Source organism: Haliotis cracherodii, unplaced genomic scaffold, assembly GCF_022045235.1.
Source record: "Haliotis cracherodii isolate W230 unplaced genomic scaffold, xgHalCrac1.p SCAF_4, whole genome shotgun sequence".
In the NCBI taxonomy this organism is placed as follows: domain Eukaryota; kingdom Metazoa; phylum Mollusca; class Gastropoda; order Lepetellida; family Haliotidae; genus Haliotis; species Haliotis cracherodii.
In genome coordinates this window covers 19766494-19790208 of record NW_027266297.1, presented here as the reverse complement: position 1 = coordinate 19790208, position 23715 = coordinate 19766494, and the positions used below count along the sequence as shown (strand labels likewise).

The following is a 23715-nucleotide window of genomic DNA, read 5'->3' as shown; positions in this document are numbered from 1 at the left end:
AGTCGCCAGGTTGAAACGAGTGATGTAAAGCTCGAGAAAGCTGCTTTTTAATTGGCTGATGTCGACTTCTTGTTAGTCATTTCAGTGGTCGGTCAAAGTTCGCCAAAGGTCGTTCTGACGTGACCCGTAACGGGATGTCCTCAGATCTTTTTTTAGCAGCAGCGAGAACCTATATCTGATTTAAATGAGATTGGAGGATACGTATGTAACGTTTTCCCGGGTGGTGATGACAGGTCTGCCACTCCTAGGCCTGTCTCTCGTCCGCTCAGTCTGTCTGTAATAGATCAGTCTTGGTGACTGTCATTCTGCTACAGCCAAAAATCCTTGCCACATGATCATGCATTGCTGCTTGATGCATCATACCAACAGCTTGTTCTCTTTGTTGTAGGGTTTATCTTAGCATGCCTCTATCCAACGGTTTGGGTGTGAATGAACAGTACATCGTTCCTTTTATACCAGGGGCGGTCGGATAGCCTAGTGGTTAAAGCGTTCGCTCATCACGCCTAAGACCCGGGTTCCGATTCCTGACATGGGTACAATGTGTGAAGCCCATTTCAGGTGTCCTCCGCCGTGATATTGCTGGAATATTGCTAAAAGCGGCGTAAAACCATACTCACTCACTCCTTTTATACTAATGTCGTTGGTCAAGTTGGTCAAATGGTCCGCCCTTAACTTTTATTAGATGACAAACTGTATCCCCCATCAGTGACATAGTTAGAATCTTCAAGATTGTTCGTGACACGTTTTCATTGGCTGATATGGAGACTTGGTTGCAGCGTCTATTTACGACATTATCTATGTTGATATTTGCAATTATTTTCCCACAAAACTGTGCTCTTTAAATGAGGAACGGATGGAACTGGGTACATTCATAGCAGGTGCAAGCCTGACCACATGATCCATTTGATGGTCGCTTACGATCAGCATAGGTCTGTGTGGACCTTTTCTGAACCGGAACCCTAGGGTTGATAAAGTGTCAGTTAGAAGGCGAACAAGTAATCACATGTGACTTGATTTGTTCAGATGCTAGGACTACCATAGACCTGAGTCTAGGTTCTGGGTTCTAGGTGCAGAATATTAATATCATGCTAAGTACCTGGCAGTCTTGTTCCTTAAAATACCAGATTGTTTTGGTTTATTCTTTAATCTATACCCACCTGTAAGCTCTGGGTGAAGGAAGAGAGCAACGATGAGTTTCAGAGTATTTTGTCAATAAAAATCAGGCCATATAATGGTGTCCTAAACATTACTGGTTCTGGCACAGATGTGTATTGAGGGGCGTGGGGTCGGGTCATAATAAAAAGTATTAAAAAGTAACAAAATTTGGCATTCGTTGTCTTTATTCATTTGACATTCAAACAGATATTCAACAAATAACCTTGGATTAAACATCAAATTCGACAAGTTCTGATGTTACAGGCTACATTACACCCGGTCCAGTTTTGGTGCCTCATTATTTTGGACCTACTCTAAACAGGGATTCCAAAATGGCAATATTAACTGGTCAGGCGCTGAACAAACAAAAGCTGTTTGTACGACTGCACTGTCTTGCATCTATGAATCTATGTAAAATAAATGCTTTTTGAGTCTGTATAATTACCCACTTCACTGAACAAGATAATAATGTAATAAAATAGGACAGGATAAGTGAGTGAGTGAGTGAGTGAGTGAGTGTGGGGTAGAGAGGACAAAACAATTTGTCAAGTATTGTGACCCATTTGAGTTTCATTCCAGTGCTCCTAAACATGAGTAATCTCATCTCAGATTAAAACTTCATGATACAGCCTCACAAACTTTAAGTAAATGTGTAACAATTCCAATATACCTCCTCCCAAACTATCACCTGTATGGAAGAGAATTTATAGATGTCAACTTCTTTATTATGAGGAACACAACATTTCGGAGTATATTCACCAAGTGATGAAGAGTAAGCATATACACTGAAACTTTGTGTTTCTCATAATAAAGAGGGCGGTCGGGTAGTCTAGTGGTTAAGGCATTTGCTCGTCACACGGAAGACCCGGGTTCAATTCCCCACATGGGTACAATGGGTACCAACAGCTTGTCCTTTTTGTTGTAGGGTTTATCTTAGCATGCCTCTGTCCAACGGTTTGGGTGTGAATGAACAGTACATCGTTCCTTTTATACCAGGGGCGGTCGGGTAGCCTAGTGGTTAAAGCGTTCGCTCGTCACACCGGGTACGATTTTTGACATGGGTACAATGTGTGAAGCCCATTTGTGGTGTCCCCTGCCGTGATATTGCTGGAATCACTCACTCACTCATAATAAAGAAGTTGACATCCCCAAATTCTCTTCCTTATGTGTATCACTTCTACATGCCTTTCAAAGACTTTATCACCAGTAAGTTGAATAATTATACAAAAGTGAACATAACAAGACATAAAAATGAACATGTGTATAGAAAAGATAAGTTATTGACTTTCTGGATACAACAGTGGCTATTAAGCTCCCTGACTAAAAATGACGAGGTCGGACAAGGTCCCTTTTGGCTTACTGGAAATGTTGGATATGAAAGGTATAGAATCTTTTTTAATAATGTTTAATAATTATCAGACATGTTCTAATGGCTTTTCTTACACTTGCAAATTTCTGTCACCTTCTGCTATGTCCAGGAACACAAGAATGGCTGAAGAGAGCAGCAGAAGAAGGAGAAGTAGATGAAATCTAACTATGAGCAATTCCTTGACTGAAGATGATTTTTGTTACCATATGTCTGCATGTCTTTATCTACATCTCCTAAGAAACTTAGCTTGGGTCATATTCAAATATTAGAATTTGCTTCCTGAAATCCTCTAAAACCAGCTTTCTGACACATGTTAGCTTAACATCTACTTGTATACATTTACTGTTGTAATACACTTCGTTTGTTTGTTTGTTTATTTGTTGTTTAACCGCCGAACTCAGCAATATTCCAGCTGTATGACAGTGGTCTGTAAATAATCAAGTGATTGATATCACGAGCATCGATCCCCGCAATTGGATGACATGCATCAACCAAGTCAGCGAGCCTGACCACCCAGTCCCTTTAGTTGCCTCTTACAGCAATAATGGGATGCTGAAGACCCATTGTACCGCGAATCTTCATGGGCTGATAAAATACTTACACAAGTCAAGTTGGCATTCACATGAACATATCTGATAACTTTCAGAACATTTTCTCAAAGATTTGCTCATTTCTTAACTTAAAAAGTCTTAAAGACTTAAATCAAAGGTAAATACCAAGACACACACCAACAGAATACATAACAGGAAGTGTTCACAACTTTAAACATATCCTTTCTCAATTACTTCACCCTTAGTATTTGGTACATGGCAATATGATTCAAAACGTTTCAAAATAATTACATTGACCCACAACATCCAAAATGAACAAGAACTAAAATAGGAGTCAGTGAATCCAAATAAAGTACGTACCATCTAAGTAATACAAGTCAAGTATTCACGAACTAGATCAGCGACAATTGAGGGTATGCATAAGTAATACAAGCCAAGTATTCACGAACTAGATCAGCGACAATTGAGGGTATGCATAAGTAATACAAGCCAAGTATTCACGAACTAGATCAACGATAATTGAGGGTATGCATAAGTAATACAAGCCAAGTATTCACGAACTAGATCAACGATAATTGAGGGTATGCATAAAGAAGGAAGGTTTACCTGTATTCACACCCTTTGGCCTAACAGCTTGATGATGGACGGCAAGGAATTATGTCCAATAGACAACACATATAAACAGGTACAATTTAACATATGCGGCCATATTATAATTAAATTTAATAAATATCTTTAAGAGATAAATGCAAAAGTCCATGTGACCACTTGTGACCCATCTTCCCGAGGCAAGAGAGTTAACTGACTATGAAAGTCCAGTTTCCACCCTTGCCGAACTAAGCTGGTATTATCAAGTTACATTTTGGCTGGACTAACGAGTCTATGCATAGTCCAATCAAAATCGCACACCGAAATCAAAATCCGGTTCATAAACTGTCGTGCAGATTTCGGTCAATTGCAGGATTTGCAAAGCATGTGCACCACCATCTCGTTGTCAGCAGATATTTGACAAATCTTTTCATGTTTTCAAAAAAGGTGCTCACGTGATTTGATGCATTTCGCGATGTAAGACCCGTTTTGACCCAATATAGATCTTGATTATCGATCAGATCGTCCTGACTGGGCGCCACCATTTTGTGTGAAACGAACGCAAGTGATACGAGAGGTGGAATCTGATTGGTCCATAGGACAGGCTTAGAAGGGACATAACTAGTAAAGGCCACTGATGGCGCTATGATCGAGCCCAGTAATTCCAGCCTAGTTCGGCAAGGGTGGAAACTGGACTTTTAATGACAGTTAACTCTCTTGCCTCGGGAAGAGGCTTGTGACAAGTATGAAGAAAGAGGTTCACTGGAACACTATCTACATCATTGTGAAGATGTTCATCAGTTTTGGAATATTTTGTTTGATGCTGCCAAAGTATCATAAAATGATATCATCACTTATGTATGTCAAGCTGTCCAGCACTCCAGGCAGATCTTCATAGTCTTCATCTTTCAATTATATTTCACTTATTGACAATTTTTGAGTGTACAGGTCTAGAGTAACACATGGAAACTGTAATTTTGTTATTTTATTATAAAGGACTTTAAAGATAAAGAATATCAATATTTGTTTAGAAAAGGAAATGTAAAGACAACGGATTACTGTTACCGAACATGAAAATATTTCCAAGCAGTTTCTCAAGCAATAAGTTAATGTAAGAAATCACAAAAATAATCGCACTGGTACCTCTTGCCAGGAGAGATTGTAAGGGCAAAAATGTATGAACTGTGGCATATTACGTGATGGAAAGAAAAATACACCCACACAGAATGGCAAGGACGACTTTCGTGTCTAGAGTAATGTACAATCTCAGCAAAACAGGAAATAACATACTTTCAAATATCATTCACAAACTTGATTGTTAGTTCTAACCAAAAACATATACTGCAAATTTCCAGATTAATAGTTCTAATTATTTTGCTTCTATCCTCACAACATTGAAAGATACATATATTGTAAATGAATAAAGCTTTTCCCACCTCCATGTCATTGGTATATTAATATGATATAGTTTCTATACAAAATATGTAAGCTGTGTGCAAAAAGTATGTGTTGACTGATATTGTTAATAAACAACTGCTAAAAATGGTGTACAAGCGCCATGAATAGTATAACAGTTAAAATTGCCAAAAATTATATACAGTATATTTATAATAACAGTCTCATCAAAATCAGATCTTCTACTCTGATTTTTTACCTCCCTCAATGAGACAGTCAAATTATCTTGATAAGGCTGGAGTTTTAAGTTTACCACAGATTGTACCGGGTAATTGTCAACGACATGTTCAACAGATAAGTCAGTATTATCAATAGGTGGACAATACAAGTGGTTTCAGAGTGCACTGATATTGTCCCTTTCAACACAGACATGGTGACATCACAATTCTATTGTAAAAAGTGCACTGGGGATCAAAGGTTCTGTTAAAAAATGTTTTATGATAAACATATGCTTCACAGCATCTTTGCTAAACTCTTTTCATACATACGTATATACTGATTATAGCCCAGTATCATATTTTATTAAACAATATTTGATTTAATTTCATTACAATTACTTCGATATATATATGCTACAAATGTAAGAGTTCTGTAAGCCGATATTTGTCTGGGTTTTAAACATACTTTTATGATTCAATATACATAGACATTCTCACCCGAGTGTCTTTTGATATCAAATATATCAACACGAGTTGATAAAAGTGGAAAAAATCCGAGGCTTGCCGAGGATTTTTGCCACTTTTATCAACTCTTGTTTATATCAAAAGACACGAGGGTGAGATTTTATTTATCATCCAACATCATTCTTCCAACTTTTTCAATTTGTAGACAGTAATTAGCAGTGTCCTAGGTGTAAAAAGTACTGCTAACAGCTTCAGTAGCAGAGCCATTAGTGATGTCATTTGATTGTTATATCCAAGTGGTTGTTACTTCATTATATCCAAGTGGTTTTATATAGATTTGTTATATCCAAGTGGTTGTTATTTCATCATATCCAAGTGGTTATATATAGATTTGTTATATCCAAGTGGTTGTTATTTCATTATATCCAAGTGGTTTTACATAGATTTGTTATATCCAAGTGGTTGTTATTTCATCATATCCAAGTGGTTATATATAGATTTGTTATATCCAAGTGGTTGTTATTTCATTATATCCAAGTGGTTTTATATAGATTTGTTATATCCAAGTGGTTGTTATTTCATCATATCCAAGTGGTTATATATAGATTTGTTATATCCAAGTTGTTGTTATTTCATTATATCCAAGTGGTTTTATATAGATTTGTTATATCCAAGTGGTTGTTACTTCATTTTATCCAAGTGGTTATACATAGATTTGCTGTATCCAAAGTGGCTGTTTGTTCGTTATATACAAGAGATTAGATCCAAAGTGGCTGTTTGTTGGTTATATACAAGAGATTAGATCCAAAGTGAATACATCAGTATCAGTAAAATAGCATATGCCCAGCCTTGTCTACAGGAACATCAGTCACAACTAGACACACTGTTAGCGACATCAATATGTCTGTAACCCTACTCCAGTGTCTAAATATAGGTGTGTTTCTTTGTTGTTTAACACTGCACTCAGCAACATTCCAGCCCTATGACAGCAGTGCAATAGAAGCAAACAAGACATCAATGTACTAATATGGTCTGTGACTGGAACTACACTAACAAGCCTTGAGATTCTGTTAACAATGCAATAAGTATAATTTCATTCACTGCTTCTCAATAAATGGGTTTAACCGGTATTGAGACCATAATGCACCTCTCTGTTAACCTCCATTACATCACTTCCTCTTACAATCTTCCGTCACTTACATCATAATTCTACTTCCTATGACATCATCAAACTTTCTTTCTCGTCCTCGGCACCGACGATTACGTTCTGCCAAAACATTTCTCCACCCAGTTTTTACAGCAATTGTCTACTTTTCGGCTACATGAACAAGCCTTGAGATTCTGTTTAAATGCAACAAGAATAGTAAGTGGTTAGATAATGCAAAAAAACTGTAAATATAACAAAATATAAAACCAATACCATATGAATAAAAATCAACAAAGTAATGCTTACGTATTCCCACAACTTATTGTGAAGTAAAGCTAAGAAATTACTGCCAACTGTGGCTGTCAATGCCATAGTGATATCTTTGGTTCAAGTTTTCCTCAGGGTATGAACGACCCGTGGAATGAGAGGGGCATCTTGACACCAGGGGGCGCCTCTGCTCTCGCCAGTTCCTTGAATGTCTTCCCATCAAGCACCAGGAGGAAGCCCTTGCGACCGGGTTTCATCGGGAGTACAGGGGAAAGAATTATACCTGAAACAATTATAATAATAATAATTTTGACCAAGAATGGCATTTAGAGAGGATATACATAAGCAGACAAGGATAAGGAAGAATTTCATAATAAAGAGGTTGACATCCATAAAATATCTTCCTTAATAATTTTGATGACAAAATCCAAAACGTTCAGAACCCTTGCATCCCACTGGGTCAACCAGTGACACAACAATTACTGAACTCACTTTGTGAAACAGCAACCCAAAGCAGAGACCTGATTTTGATCACAATCATGCTCCTACTTCATGGGGTACAATGACACACAATGCAAGCCACACCCATCCATAAGTCATACAACAATCAAAGTGCTTCGATCAGTTATAAGCGGGACAAGACATCCAAAGCAGAGGATAGCTTAAAAATCCTCCATTGACTCGATGATACACAAACCCAACCTTCTGATAAGCAAGATACTTATTCTGCCCTGTATGTTTACATGATTCTACACAACATGACGGCCACATGCCATCGTCCTCCTCCCTTCCCCCGGCAGTCCTCACAAGATACTTACTCTGCCCGGTATGTTTACATGACTCTACACAACATGATGGCCACATACCATTGTCCTCCTCCCTTCCCCTGGCAGTCCTCACAAGATACTTACTCTGCCCTGTATGTTTACATGATTCTACACAACATGATGGCCACATACCATCGTCCTCCTCCCTTCCCCCGGCAGTCCTCTCAAGATACTTACTCTGCCCTGTATGTTTACATGATTCTACACAACATGATGGCCACATACCATCGTCCTCCTCCCTTCCCCCGGCAGTCCTCTCAAGATACTTACTCTGCCCTGTATGTTTACATGATTCTACACAACATGACGACCACATACCATCGTCCTCCTCTGTTCCCCCTGGCCTGGCTATGAAGACCGGTTCCCCAGGTTGATCTCCATCTTCTGTCGTCCAGTGGACACAGGTCCTCGTCTTCATGTCCACCTTGGTCAGCTGAAACCGAGCGTATTGTTTGGTTTTTGTTTACTCTGCACTCACAATATTCCAGCTACAAGATGGCGGCAAAAAAAACACACATCAAGTTTGGATCAGACAATCCAGTGACTGATATTATGAGCAATGAAGCACACTTTTGGGGTATCACGAGCCTGATCATCCTCTACATCGTCCTAACGACAAGCTGGTTGCTGGGGACCTATTGTAACGTGGAATTCCCATAGACCCAAACCAGACAGAATAAAGTGACTTCAGAAAACCAAAACATGTTGAAAGAAATGTTATATTTGGAATAACTCATTCTTAGCAAACCCACAGTGCCAGAATGAGGCACCTAATCGCCAGCGCACAAAGTCACCGATCCAACCCACTCAGCCACCAAGGCTTCCACAAAAATTAAAGTCTGACAATTGGTTGTCTTGATCACGTACTTTGTGTACCCCTCTGACAAGTGTAAATTGTTGTCGGACTTTCATTTTTGTGGAAACCTTGGTCGATGAGTGGGTTGGATGATTAGGTGCCTCACTCTGGCAGTATGGGTTCGAATCCCTGACAGGACTCACCCAAAGGAAAGTACAAGAAACTACTTTACTAAGAAAGTGTTATTTGTTATATTTGACCACTTCAAAATGGCATTGGGTGTTCACAAAACATGCCCCATATTTCCACACTTGCTGTAAAACATTGTATATCTCAGTTTTGAATAATTAAGCACATTAGGTAAATTAGTATCTGAAAAAGCACACCAGTCTGGTTTGGTTTCAAATATTATGTTTTCTAGTGATCGTCAAACTAAATCATCGCCTACATTCGATACCACTGTTGAAGAAATGACTCCCGAATTCTAAAAATGTCATGGCACAATCATGGACAATTCAAATTCACAAACTCAGCCCCTGACTTCCTATTAATTATGCCTGCTTACACCATGAATCTACATGTTCCAGCTTTCGAAATTCACACTAGTCCGCTAGCCCGAGACTACTAAACAAGTCGAAATCCAATGATGGCAGTGTATGGAGGCAAGGCTAGACTATGTCATCAACCTTCGCAACCCTTGCCCGAGACTGCTAAACAAGATGAAATCCAATGATGGCAGTGTATGGAGGCAAGGCTAGACTATGTCATCAACCTTCGCAACCCTTGCCCGAGACTGCTAAACGGTGCTGAGAACAAGTCGAAACCCAATGATGGTAGTCCTCATTGGCTAATATCATTTGTGGCCTATAATTCCATAGCTGTTCTCCATGCCTTAATTTAGCTGCAAACTGGAACTGAATAAAACTGACAGAAAATGTAAACATAGTCTGTCTTACAGACCCTGATACAAATATATATCAAATACAGCCCATGCAAGTCTATAGTGTTTGGCGAGTCTAGATCACTGCAGTATCAGGCTGAAAATGAAGAGAGTCACTGGGCTCCTTTTTATTATATTTTTATTAAGATAACTGAACAACTGTTTTTATGTACGATATGTTCATTTCAGAGACTAGATTTTAGTCTAATGTAAACATAGTAAACATATTTCGCTTGTTCAAGCAGGACTAGCTACAAACACTGAAGACTGGTGAAATATGGTTGACACTGGTTCTCTGGACTAGTCTTAAAACAAATATCTAATTTCTAAGGCTGTTCTACACTATTCTATGAACTATGGTACAAAGTGAGTTACCATGGGTTTGTCTGTCAAGAATCTCGTTCCATAAGAATATCTGTATTTCTTTGTGTTGAAGGCGTAGTTGATTCTGGGTAGTTCCATCGTTATGCCATTGGATGCATCTGGAAATAACCGGAGTGAGCGAGCGAGTGAGTTGGATTTAACAGTATTCCCGTTATATCATGGCGTGTCAGCTTAATGTGGGAGGAAAGCCCGAAGTGATGCAGGTCTCAGATGTTTACCACTTTGGTGAAACCCGCGAGCACGGGTATAGTACCGACAAACCTAGAAAAATAATCGCTGTGAACCGGGATTCGAACCCACAATCATAGGTTTCTGGCGTGCCAAAGGGACGCAAATCTGCACAGCGAATTGCCGCGCCTTAGACGACCGGGCCTCCGGAAGAAAGGAGTTACATGCAACAGAGAAGCAGCCTCATCACCACCTTGACCTGACAGCTTTAACGCCTTCCCATCAGAAACAGGTACAGGTATCAGGTGACCTTGACCTTCAGTGTGATCCGATAACATGTGGAAAAATTTCCCAGGTATATATAGGAGGCATATCAGGTATGAAGTCACTGACATCTGTCATAAGTGCATTTTTGAAAAAAACACACATCACTTGCATTAACCAACAAATGCTACAAGCATCAAAACGCCACAACCATGACAACCATCAATTGCTATAAACAACTAATGCTACAAGCAACAAATGCTACATCAAACTCACCTCCAGTGATGTAGTCAGGGGTACAGAAGATGGAGCCGTCCGGCTGTTTGACTGCTGTAGCCGATGTGTCCGGTAGCGTCACCAGGTTCTTGCCAGTCTCTGCCTGTTTGGATCAAAAAGCAATTTCACTCAGAATTAGAATCCCTTTTGATGCAGGTGCATGATGCATCTCTAACGCTGTCAGACAAATTGACAGTTATACAATTCAATATGAATACCTTTTAAGTTACACTCAGCAATCATTTCTGAATTAATAAGTGTAAAACATAACCCACTGATGTGCTGATGCAACTATAGCTGAACATGCTGAATTACCCTCTCAACATCAAGAGGAAGCACATAGCTCCTCAATTTGGCATATTGCGCAGATTCTCTTATCTGAGGACGTACGTAGTCTAGTAAACAATCTTACGCAATGCTTGAATGCTGAGGGGAAATCCCTTCCCTTCCTCTCAAGCACACGTGCTGACATAACACTGATATTTTGAGGATTAGGCTAAGCACAGTCAAAAACTACATCATATCACTTAAAGGGAACAAACAGAAGAACAATAAGAAACTTGGTCAAAGAAAATGTGCAAATTGTGATAAAACATAAAAAAACAGTGATATACTGATGAAAGTATAGCTGAACATTCTGAATTACCTTCTCAACATCAAGAGGTAGCACATAGCGCCTCAGTTTGGCAAAATATTTTCCTAAGACTCCTTTCTTGACATCACTCAGATAAAGGTCATGCACTACGCCCCCATCATCAAAGGCACATAAATCAATGACAAGATGGCCGTCCTCTTCATAGCAGTTGATGAAGTGGAAACAGAAGAAGGCATCTGCGGTGAACTGCGTCGTTAGGGTCTTTCCGTCTGAGCGCCGAGCAAGATGAATGAGAACCTATGGAAAAACGGATGTACCAATTCATGATCTAATTCATATAGTGATCTCTTGTTGAACTACAATTCGAGGAACTGAATCAATTTGTCACTGCAACTTGAGTGATTTGACCAGAGGCCATATACCAAGGGACAAGCCTCAGTAGATTATCATTAACAATCACTGCCGCACCCATAAGCTGTATTTCTCCTGGCAGTGGTCAAGATGCACGACACATGCACAGATGCTCTTATATGAGGACGTCCGTAGTCAAGCAAACAATCTTATCCAATGCTTGAATGCTGAGAGTTAATTACCTTCACTGATATTTCAAATATTAGGCTAAGCGCAGTCAAAAACTACATCATATCGTTTCAAGGGAACGAAGAGAAGATCAATTACAAACTTGGTCAAAGAAAATGTTAAAATCACTGGACATAATGATGTACCATTTCAATCATATTTCCTGTTTTGCTAGGCATTGTTTTCTATGCAGAGATTTAGTTTACCATGTGTTCTTGTCTTGTAAACTAAGCTCGAAATGGCGATTAGCAGCTCACACATTTTCTCCCGAATCTACCAGTGACTTGGTTAAAGAATACCCAGTAATATAACTTGAAGGTATTTTTATGCAATGATCAGAAGAAATTGTATCTGAATCTATTATATTTTCAGCAATGATGTATTCCAATATCGGGTTACTTTAGTTGCAGTTTTATAAATAAATTAACAAGAAAACAGTATTATCACTGTCCCCCGCCATGGGGCACATGAGAATTTTGTTTGTTCATACAGTAGTGAATATAAACCATAAAAAAATGTTATATAAAGCTTCAAAAAGAAATAGCCACTAAGGCCGCTTTATATCATCAGAAAAATTGATTGAATGTGAAATTAATACACACAAAAGGCAACCTTATAACTCGGTCTTGATAAGTATCTCTTACATAAGCTAACTTCAGTTGTTTCTGAGAAAACAGGTGCCCACTGCACACACTATGCACAAAGTTGAAAAGCACGGACCAAGGGCCATAACTCTTTAAAACATTTGCGACACCAATTTTCGAACTCATTGGAGGTCATGACCAGTAAAATCAGTGTGTAAAATTTCATTTCTCTGACTTAAATAGTTTTTGAAAAAATGTGCCCCATTTGAGAAGCGGACAGACGGAACGACAGATGGTAGGATGGACGAAAGAACTCAATTCCAATATCCCCCCTGTCCCACTTTGAGGCAGGTGATAATAATGAGCATTTCTGATTAAATCAATCTTATTAAAATCAGACCTCAATTTTCGCTACCGCTAAACAAAGATCTGAGGACATCCCATCACGAGACACATCAGAACAAACTTTTGCGAATTTTGACCGACCAATGAAATGACTGACAAGAAATCGACATTAGCCAATCAGAAGGCAGCTTTTTCGAGCTTTACGACACGAGTTTCAAACTGGTGACTACACTTCAAACATATTTTGACGTATTCTTGATTAAAAAAATTATAACTGATAAGAAGAATATTCTTGAATGGCTAATAGATGGCCTAGATTATATGGATATAATCATTAAACCTGTAACTGTCGTTTGGAATACCCTGTGGTAAATATTTCGTGGTTGCATGATTAGAAAACACATTCCGACTGTCACTTTCATGATCTGGTATATAATTGAGTCTGGACCAGACAATCCGGTGATAGACATCATAAGCATTGATCCACTCAATTGGGATCGATGACATGCATCAACCAAGTCAGCGAGCCTGACCATCCGATCCTGTTAGTCGCCTCTTACGACAAGCATAGTCACCTTTTACGGCAAGCATGGGTTGCTGAAGACCTATTCTACCCAGGATCTTCACGGGTCGTCAACAAGCAGTCGTCTAACCTTTTCATCAGGGTAGTTGTACATACAACTCTCAAATCCAGTTCCGGTGAAAGGCATGAGAGGCAGCTTCAAGATGTTGGTAACCAGAGTCTGTTCCAGGACAACGAAGTAGTTCTCCGACATCCCAAAGCTGTGGTTGTAGCCAATGTTCACCTTCCAGCGAGAAGGAAAGGTCGACACCAGGGATGCACGGTTGAAGGGGTTGTCTCCCCCTGGAACAAGAAAATTGGCAAGTAAATACAACCTGACGATGTACATGTTGACAAGCTATTCAAAGTAATTGCCTCTTTTCTCAAGTTAAGCAGTGACGATGACACTGATTTACTCATATTGCAAATCAAATCAATCAACTACATTTGAAGTTCAAATGATTGGGATTTCAAATTTTCCGGACCCCTGATTTGAACACTGTTTGAAATTGGATGTTTCGTATTCCCAGTTATCTCAAACTCATCTTCCGGTCCCTGAGATTTACTTCTATATTTATCATCATTAATACTCGGATCTGTCAAACTGGATGTGCCAAATTCATGTGTCTCAAAACTTATTTGTGAGTCCCAACTATCCAAATTATGTGTCGACGCCCACAGTTCAAAATAGAAAATAACGTTCCACTGATCCCTAGCCGAAAATACAACCCAGTATCAATGCGACTCCCCCTACTCCATGTGGAGTGACACATTGCCTTAATCTAATCAAACAGCAAATAGCACTGTTTTTTAGCACTTCCGTAAAAACAATAAACAATTTATATGTTTATTCTGATGACTGGCATTAAGGAAATTCAAAGGCAATAAAATAATTGAACCAACAACAGTTCACTGATTGGTATGCGGATAAGGTGTCAAGAACCTTGAACTGGAGTAGTCAATGATGCCTAGTTTGACACGAGTGGGAAGAACTCTTGCCCACAGCAGTGATAACTCATTGGATGCCAATTGTGTAATTCCTATTCTTTGAATGACAATGTTACGTTCTTGTTACAACTGCTGCTCAATAAACCGTCTTTGTGTTTATATTCAAGTTGGTATTTCTGCTATCTAAAGCGTGCAGTGAGGCAGTCTTATTGTTGATAGTCACTCATTTTGCAGACATAAATGCAAAGTTTCATTAATGCAATCAAAGGCCACTCACATTTTTCACATTTAATTCATGCTCGCATTATTTTCAAGATTTACAGTATTCAAGCTATGATATATACCATGACATCGATGATATACCTGAATCGCATAAGTTCGACAAAACAAGGCTCGACTTTATGTATCATTTCAGATAATTACAAGGCAACATTGCAGTTTACCGAGCACAGCTCTCCACGCACTTGGCTCATGCTGATGGCTGTTTCCCCTCGCGATCTCACATGCCTCTTTGATCCTTAGTGTTAGTTGTGTTCCTCCTTCTGATCAAGCACACTTTACGATCATTAGAGTACCCATTTCCCATCAAACACCCCTTCATGATCTTGAGGGTTGGGTACCACTTGCCAATACAACACCCTTTTTGAACCTTAGGGTTGAGCATCCCTTTAGGATCCTTGGGTCAGTTGTTTCTTATAGTATGAGTAAGCCATCTCTTTTAACAAATTAATTAATCAATTTGAGGAAAATCCATACAATTTTTATCAAGTTTCGAGTTTTGCAGAGAAATTGGCAACTGCACATGCACATAAAGGCAAATAAACAGGTCCTGATCACTTGGAAAACAAGCACTAATTAATAGCGATAGCGCCAGTGGTCCTATAGTAAAGTGTTGGCTAGTTTGATTAACTCTTTAGCCATTGTTAGCTTCAACTTGGCAACATGAGTTCGATCCTCTACACAGTGCTAACTGAAATCCCCGAAAGTGCGCCCAGCAAAATGCATTATACAATAAGTTATACTTGCATTTTGACAAATCTGACATTAAATTGATGCAATAATGAAAAGAAGTTTATTCATCGATAAAGAATGCCATAGATGATTGTGAAAGAGACCCATTCATACTTCCAAATAAACACGACTAAAATGACAATCTGATCACTCATTATCACAAGGAAACCCAAGGTTGGTTGGTTGGTTTGTTGTTTAACACCGCGCTCAGCAATATTCCAGCTATATGACGGCGGTATGTAAATAATCGAGTCTGGACCAGACAATCCAGTGATTGAGCATCGATCCACGTAATTGGGATCGATGACATGCATCAACCAAGTCAGAGAGCCTGACCATACAATCCCGTTAGTCGCCTTTTACGACAAGCAGAAACCCAAGGTCAATCAGTTAGTTACCTTTTTCTTGTGGTGGTACTTTGATGATGTTGTAAGCTTGTTTGTGGTTGAATGAAGTGCCAAGGTTGTACATGGTGCCGTCAGAGTCTGTGTGAGGGTGAGCCGTGGCGATATGAACTGCAACCAGCTTGTCTACAGGAATCTTGGAAGGAGATATATACTGATGGACACGGGAACTATGGGTGTAGGATAAAACCTTCATCCAAGGGACAAAAGGGGCATCAGAGGGTTTTAAATCTCATAAAAACCTGAGGGTAAGGGATTTATCTAACTTTTACCCCAAAATAACAAACTTAAAACAACAATTATCAACATTTCTAGCAAGAAACATTCAAGTATAAATAAAATTCCCAGGATCTTATATAAAATCCCAGGGATGTTATAACATATTATATTACACACATCCCTGGGATATAATAACATCTCTGCTTATGAGATCTAACCAAGTGGAGAACAATAGGATGACGTCACTGGAGGTTTATATTACATGAAGATAAAACAGAAGATGAATACTATATGGGGTGTGTGGGGGGGTATGGAATTGGGGTAAAGAAATTATTCCAGAAGAAAAGTGGAAACAATAATTTTACCTCCCCCCATCAGAAAATTCTGGATGTGTTTTGAAAATCTATTTTCGTTTGCTATGTGCATAAAATATCTGCTTGAACAACATTTTGTTATTTTTCAGTCTCTTTAATGTGTCAAACCATTCGCATATACATACCGATCCTTTCTTTGTGAGTGTCTCAGGATCAATAATATTGACAGATGGTGTCTCTGTCAAGGCCAGAAGCATATCGCCATGGGGGACGATGTTCACTGCTGTGTTGTCTGTCATTTCCGGGGTGAAATAGGAGAAAAACCTTAAAATAGAAATATGATAGCACCGTAGGTATTGTATTCAGTGTATCACATGCCACCTCGGTCATCAATAGTGTATGGAGGCAAGGCTAGACTATGTCATGCTGACTTTACACAGCATCAGGAAAGTAAACATTTACCAGCCTGTATAGTGATTACATACAAGGAAAGGTTAGCCTGAAATTCTCCTTGCCCTGGGATACCAACAGCATCAGACAAATTCTCCTAGCCCTGGGATATCTACAAGATCAGACAAATTTCCTAGCTCTGAACACCTACAACATCAGACAAATTCTCCAAGCCCTGGACACCTACAACATCAGACAAATTCTCCTAGCCCTGGACACCTACAACATCAGACAAGATCTCCTAGCTCTGAACACCTACAACATCAGACAAGATCTCCTAGCCCTGGACACCTACAACATCAGACAAGATCTCCTAGCCCTGGACACCTACAACATCAGACAAATTCTCCTAGCCCTTGACACCTACAACATCAGACAAGATCTCCTAGCCCTGGACACCTACAACATCAGACAAGATCTCCTAGCCCTGGACACCTACAACATCAGACAAATTCTCCAAGCCCTTGACACCTACAACATCAGACAAGATCTCCTAGCCCTGGACACCTACAACATCAGACAAGATCTCCTAGCCCTGGACACCTACAACATCAGACAAGATCTCCTAGCCCTGGACACCTACAACATGAGACAAGATCTCCTAGCCCTGGACACCTACAACATCAGGCAAATTCTCCTAGCTCTGAACACCTACAACATCAGACAAATTCTCCCAGCCCTGAACACCTACAACATCAGACAAATTCTCCTAGCTCTGAACACCTACAACATCAGACAAATTCTCCAAGCCCTGGACACCTACAACATCAGACAAATTCTCCTAGCCCTGGACACCTACAACATCAGACAAATTCTCCTAGCCCTGGACACCTACAACATCAGACAAATTCTCCTAGCCCTGGACACCTTCAACATCAGATAACTTCTAGCCCTGGACACCTACAACATCAGGTAACTTCTAGCCCTGGACACCTACAACATCAGACAAATTCTCCTAGCCCTGGACACCTACAACATCAGATAGCTTCTAGCCCAGGACACCTACAACATCAGACAAATTCTCCTAGCCCTGGACACCTACAACATCAGACAAGATCTCCTAGCCCTGAACACCTACAACATCAGACAAGATCTCCTAGCCCTGGACACCTACAACATCAGACAAGATCTCCTAGCCCTGGACACCTACAACATGAGACAAGATCTCCTAGCCCTGGACACCTACAACATCAGGCAAGATCTCCTAGCCCTGGACACCTACAACATCAGATAGCTTCTAGCCCAGGACACCTACAACATCAGACAAATTCTCCTAGCCCTGGACACCTACAACATCAGACAAATTCTCCTAGCCCTGGACACCTACAACATCAGACAAATTCTCCTAGCCCTGGACACCTACAACATCAGACAAGATCTCCTAGCCCTGGACACCTACAACATCAGACAAGATCTCCTAGCCCTGGACACCTACAACATCAGACAAGATCTCCTAGCCCTGGACACCTACAACATCAGATAACTTCTAGCCCTGGACACCTACAACATCAGACAAATTCTCCTAGCCCTGGACACCTACAACATCAGACAAATTCTCCTAGCCCTGGACACCTACAACATCAGACAAATTCTCCTAGCCCTGGACACCTACAACATCAGACAAATTCTCCTAGCCCTGGACACCTTCAACATCAGATAACTTCTAGCCCTGGACACCTACAACATCAGATAACTTCTAGCCCTGGACACCTACAACATCAGATAACTTCTAGCCCTGGACACCTACAACATCAGACAAATTCTCCTAGCCCTGGACACCTACAACATCAGACAAATTCTCCTAGCCCTGGACACCTACAACATCAGACAAATTCTAGCCCTGGACACCTACAACATCAGACAAATTCTCCTAGCCCTGGACACCTACAACATCAGATAACTTCTAGCCCCAAGTCCAAAGTAATGCAGGTTGTAAACACACAAGCAAGGTATGATACTGACGCTGTTAACAGAACATAGCATATAATCAAGGGAAACCTAGCAGCTGAAGGACACCACACTGTCATTAGTGTCAATGAACTGTAGAGCCTCCTTAGACAACCCTGACTCCTGCAAATACATGGGATAAAAAGTGTCAAGTATTCGTATGTTCCTATTTTTAGGTTTATGGATCCGACCAACCAGGGGTCAAAGCTAGTAGGGCTGTGTATTGACCTGGCGAAAGAATTGACAGACATCAGCCTTGGCTCACTTATTTGAGACGATGTTGAAATCATCTGCCATTTGGTATCCCCGCAACGATCAAGGGAGATAAAACAGTCACATGGTAGGACAAGCTCCTTCCCAGCGTGTGACACCTTCGTTATACTCTCGGTAGAGCTCTGCGAATGGGCTATTGCTGTGAGGAGCTTGATAGTTGTGATGTGTACACGATAATTGATAAAGAGATCGTCATAGGCAAGTTGTATCGGAAAGATACTATTTTCCATCTCCATATCAATTAGGAACACATAAATATACTTATTTATATTTGCCCCAATATATTGCTACAATCACAAGCATATCGCAATATGTATTGCTGAAGATTTGCACCACAATAAACCGGTGTACCCATAATACCGCACACCCTTAAAAGCTACAATCAGAAAATAAAATTTAAAATCCCTTGATGTCAAAGAAATATAATATGAAATAACTACAAAGCCCATGCAAACTTTAAGCAACCATTACTATTTACATGATTTAAATAATAGTTGATTGTTTCAATATCATTTATAATAATATTCAAAGGAAAAGGCTCTATCAGTCAAATCCAACCAGACTGCTGTTCATTTTGGGCTTGAAGTTCAAGTAAATTTTGTAAAATAAATCAATTGTAGGAGAAATCAGTTAGTGTCAGAAGATTTTCACTGGTCTCTAGGCTAATAGACTAGTGGCTGTGTCTAAATTAAATAGCAGCTCCCTTTTTAAACTTTAAAAATAATTAAATATTTTCACGGATTTAGCTAGGTATACAAACTAATTAAGGCCATGGAAGAAAAATTAGGAACAAATACTATTTGGTTCAAAATGTGAATTTCTTCAAAATTCTTATTTTCTGAGGTAGTATAATTCCTGTGTTTTGGTCCCTGAAGCAGAAACTTCTCTTGAGGAGTATGCTTGGGGGTTATCGGCTATTGTTTGGAAACAATACTTCAGAACAGTCTATGTCCTGGTACTTTAAAAATTGCCCTTGTGTGTACCGCAGTGTAAATCAGAATTTCTTTCAAATTGTCAAATATTTTATGAACATGTTCGCAATAATGCATGAATCACAGAACAGAGTAGGCCTACTCTTTAAAAATTACAATGTACCCGTCCTCATCAAAATACCTTGCAAAGATGCTCTTGCAGGGATCTGTGTATGCAGCTGTCGAAAACTGACCAACGACCAGTCGATTAGCCTTCAGACATCTTGTAAGGGTGTCCGAGTCCAAGAGTTTGTTCTGATACTGAACTTTTCCGTCTTTGATGATGAACTTGTGGAGGACAGCCATGCCATCAAACAGGTGCTTGACAGTTGTCTCCCCTACCTTGAACATCCCCGATCCATTCCGGTACAGAGTCCCTGTCACCCATTGTGGGATTGTCCCTGGACAATCAAAACAGTTTGTGTCCATAGAAGGATGTTTTATTTCTTATAGCTTGATTTATTGGTTTATTAAGCTCAAATTTAGCCTAAAATAACAATTTAAAAACCATTCATTTCTTACCCCAGAGTACACTAATCTATGAAAAAACACAAGTCAAAGAACAATTCTGGATCAGTTTTATAACAGTTATTCCCCTTGACGTTAAAAAAATAAAAACTTTTAATTATTTCTCAATTCTTATTAATGATGTACCCATGATTTGAGACATCATTGATTGGATATTTTAGTATTGATAGACTGACTTTCACAATAACGTATCAAGATAACCATCGACATAATAATTAATAATTAATTTAATTATTCTGAAAATATACAGGTCCTGTAAAGAGTCAGGTTAGAACAGGTCTTAAGCAATCCATGCTTGTCGTAACAGGTGACTAACAGGATCGTATAAAATCCCAATTGTGTATATCGATGCTCATGACGTCAATCACAGGATTGTCTGGACCAGATTCAATTATTTACAGACCGCCGTCATATAGCTGGCATATTGCTGAGCGTTGCGTTAAACAACAAACAAAACAAACAAGTTTGCATAGATACAAATTACTTGTGTAGACCTGCATTTAATCACTTAATGCTAAGTACGAACTACACTGATCAATTAAATGTTAAAAATTGTATTTTCTGCCTTCTCACTGTCCATCATAAACATGGTAATTTTAAAAAATGAAAACATTCCATTCAGAGTGATTTTATTAATATTGTATCAATATTCACACATTTGTATCAATACAGTTTTGACATTCACAATTTATTGATACATCACAAATCATACATAGAAGTTATCACGCAAGTGTGTTTGGGGATGGTAAATATCCTGCATTAGGAATAAACATTGTACCGGGTATTTAGCGAGTCTTGGCGAGCTAAATACATAAAGTTTATTCCTAAAACACTATGTATTGGACTGTTCTTTTAATAATGATAGCAATTATCCCTGTAGTTTATCCAGATTCCCAATGGTTAATTCTGATTCTATCGCCGAATGACAAGGGCGATGCCATGTTTGTTTATAAGCACTGAAAGTAGTCCCTACTTGACCTTTGATATTTGCATCATTATCCGCATATGACCCCAACGGATATCGTTTTTATCCGTTGGCTTTATCCTGCCGAGAAACCTACCCATAATATGATAAACAATGATATCCCTACCTGTGACATCAGTATCCACAGGCTTCTCAAGTTGATCCTCTGGTGTGTAGTTCAACCATCCCGGCAGCTCATCAGGACCATCAGTTGACATGACTGCAATCTGGTGTCAGCTGCAAGAAGGGTACAATGTCAGCATTAGGGCTCAGTCATACATTCAGGATTTTTACTGCCTCCCTTGATAGGACCAATCCAGATTACTATTTGTCAAAAGTCTGATCAAGATCCTGTTATTCGTGGCCAGAAATTCACAAACAATCAGATATTGTTCAAGAAGCGTCCCAATTCAGCCGTTTCCAGCCGAATCCGTCCCGATTTTCCTGCTCTCAATCCGAAGCTTATCCGATTTGTATCCTTCGCATGGTAAAAAACTACCAAATCTGTCCCGACAGCATCCCGATTCTCATGAATGCAATCCGACAGAGATCAGACAGTGACTGGACAGTGAACTGACAAAGATGGTTCACATTCAGCAAGATCTGGACGCAGTCTGGACTCGATCAACAAGAAACAACAAAATAGGCTGAGTTTCCCGAAAGTTACGGGATGCACCATACTGTCGGGAGTGCTTGGCAGACCTCTCTGGACCTTACCGGATCCGTAGGATTCTGTTACAAATGTATAAGACTGCGTTCAGACAATGATAGGACATTCCAGATCATTGAGGATAGTAATACGACTTTTTCACTTTACGTGTCGTAGCGCTGTCAGATCTCAAACGGGAGCCAGAATCGGCTTTGTGTGACCCTGGCCTTACACCCGATAATCAGACTACTGGTGGATACTTCTGTGTAGCTTGACTGCACGAAGAAATGCAAAGAGGGCCCTTCATTAGGCAAAGATGAATGTCATCATGCTGAAGGACTTCTAAATCAGTTTTTTACTTTAAAACCTTGGGACTTCTGTACACTTCACAGAAACTAAGAGTAGTAATGTAGAAATACTTTCTAAAATTATTTATGTGTTATCACTTTAAATTTTGCTTCTTGTTTAACGGCACACTCAGCAATATTCCAGCTAACAATATCATGGCAGTCTGTAAATAATCAAGTGTGGACCAGATAATCCAATGATTGACATCATCAGCATCGATCCATGCAACTGGGATACAACATACCTCAACCAAGTCAGCGAGTCTGACCACCTAACCCGGTGACGCCTCTTATGACAAGGATGGGTTGCTGAGGACCGGTTGTAACCCAGATCTTCACAGGTCATAGAAAGGTGAACTGCTTCTGGAGAATACATGGTTGTGGAAAACTTAAAAAAAAATTGCAGGACTGTTTCCTGAAAATCTGTTTGCATCACATTTATATAATATGATTCAGCATTCATCAACCATGCTAACAGTAACACGATTAGTTTGTCATTGTGCATGTCATGGTGAGTATAATTCACAGCATGGTCCATGCCTATAGGCTCTACAATTAGTGTCTTGTGTGAAACTTCTGACAAACTCAAACTGAAAACGGTGTCTTTTTAACCCTCTAGATCAGTAGTACTACTCAGTAGATTCAACAATTTAGAATTTGATATGCAAATAATAGGATGTCATAATGTGGTGACTGATGCAGTATCTTAGATTCTTACTTGGCTACACAGAGACTTATCTAGTGTCAAATATATATATTTTCCTGAGATATAGTTTTTTTATGATACAAATGGGTGGGGAACAGATTCTATAATCGCACGGGTCTGTGTTCAACACTGACAGTGGCAACACTCACAGTTGAAGTGTTTATTGTATTGTCAATATAATCTTGGCCTCTTATCAACATTATGGTGATCTCTTGCCCCTGCGAATGACAGACATTTCAGTTCGTGACAACCACATTATTAAATCTACCCATTGTTTAGAATATTACTTGATTATCGTGCATTTATCCCAACAGTGTCTGTTAGACGTATGTTTATGTTTAACCGACCGTGAGTGTATCTGGCTTTTTTCCCTGAAGCCCAAGCTGTTTCCCGGAAGTCAATATGGTTAAAGGGAGTTAACTCTTACTTCATCTAAAAAAAGAAAGAAATAGACGCGTCAGAGGCACGTGAGGTAGCGACCCTCCACGCAAGGCTGAATTCGGGTGCAA

General features: G+C 39.6%; 1 protein-coding gene across 2 annotated transcripts; it reads right to left on the bottom strand.

The window, feature by feature from the left end:
• Positions 1-1338: 1338 nt before the first annotated feature.
• Positions 1339-23627, bottom strand: LOC139478305 (beta,beta-carotene 15,15'-dioxygenase-like). 2 transcript variants are annotated; one of them, XM_071260728.1, is made up of 12 exons: positions 23554-23622; positions 22746-22863; positions 21632-21741; positions 20155-20413; positions 16557-16695; positions 15833-15974; positions 13567-13778; positions 11457-11702; positions 10811-10913; positions 10094-10200; positions 8301-8415; positions 1339-7438 (listed from the first exon to the last, which is right to left on the bottom strand). In XM_071260728.1, the coding sequence occupies exons 3-12, from the start codon at positions 21720-21722 to the stop codon at positions 7287-7289; spliced, it is 1566 nt and encodes a 521-aa protein (XP_071116829.1). In that variant the 5' UTR covers positions 21723-21741; positions 22746-22863; positions 23554-23622; the 3' UTR covers positions 1339-7286. The 2 variants fall into 2 exon arrangements, with proteins under 2 accessions (XP_071116829.1, XP_071116828.1); XM_071260727.1 differs by lacking the exon at positions 22746-22863 and having other exon boundaries at positions 23554-23627.
• Between the last annotated feature and the right edge of the window lie 88 nt (positions 23628-23715).

Excerpts from the sequence above, each read along its gene's own strand:
- LOC139478305 (XM_071260727.1), bottom strand. The coding sequence starts at position 21,722 with ATGTCAACTGATGGTCCTGATGAGCTGCCGGGATGGTTGAACTACACA. Across the intron at positions 11,703-13,566 it reads ACAACTACCCTGATGAAAAG|GTTCTCATTCATCTTGCTCG; the intron begins GTTAGACGACTG and ends GTTTTTCCATAG. Across the intron at positions 8,416-10,093 it reads TCTTGACAGACAAACCCATG|CTGACCAAGGTGGACATGAA; the intron begins GTAACTCACTTT and ends GCTCGGTTTCAG.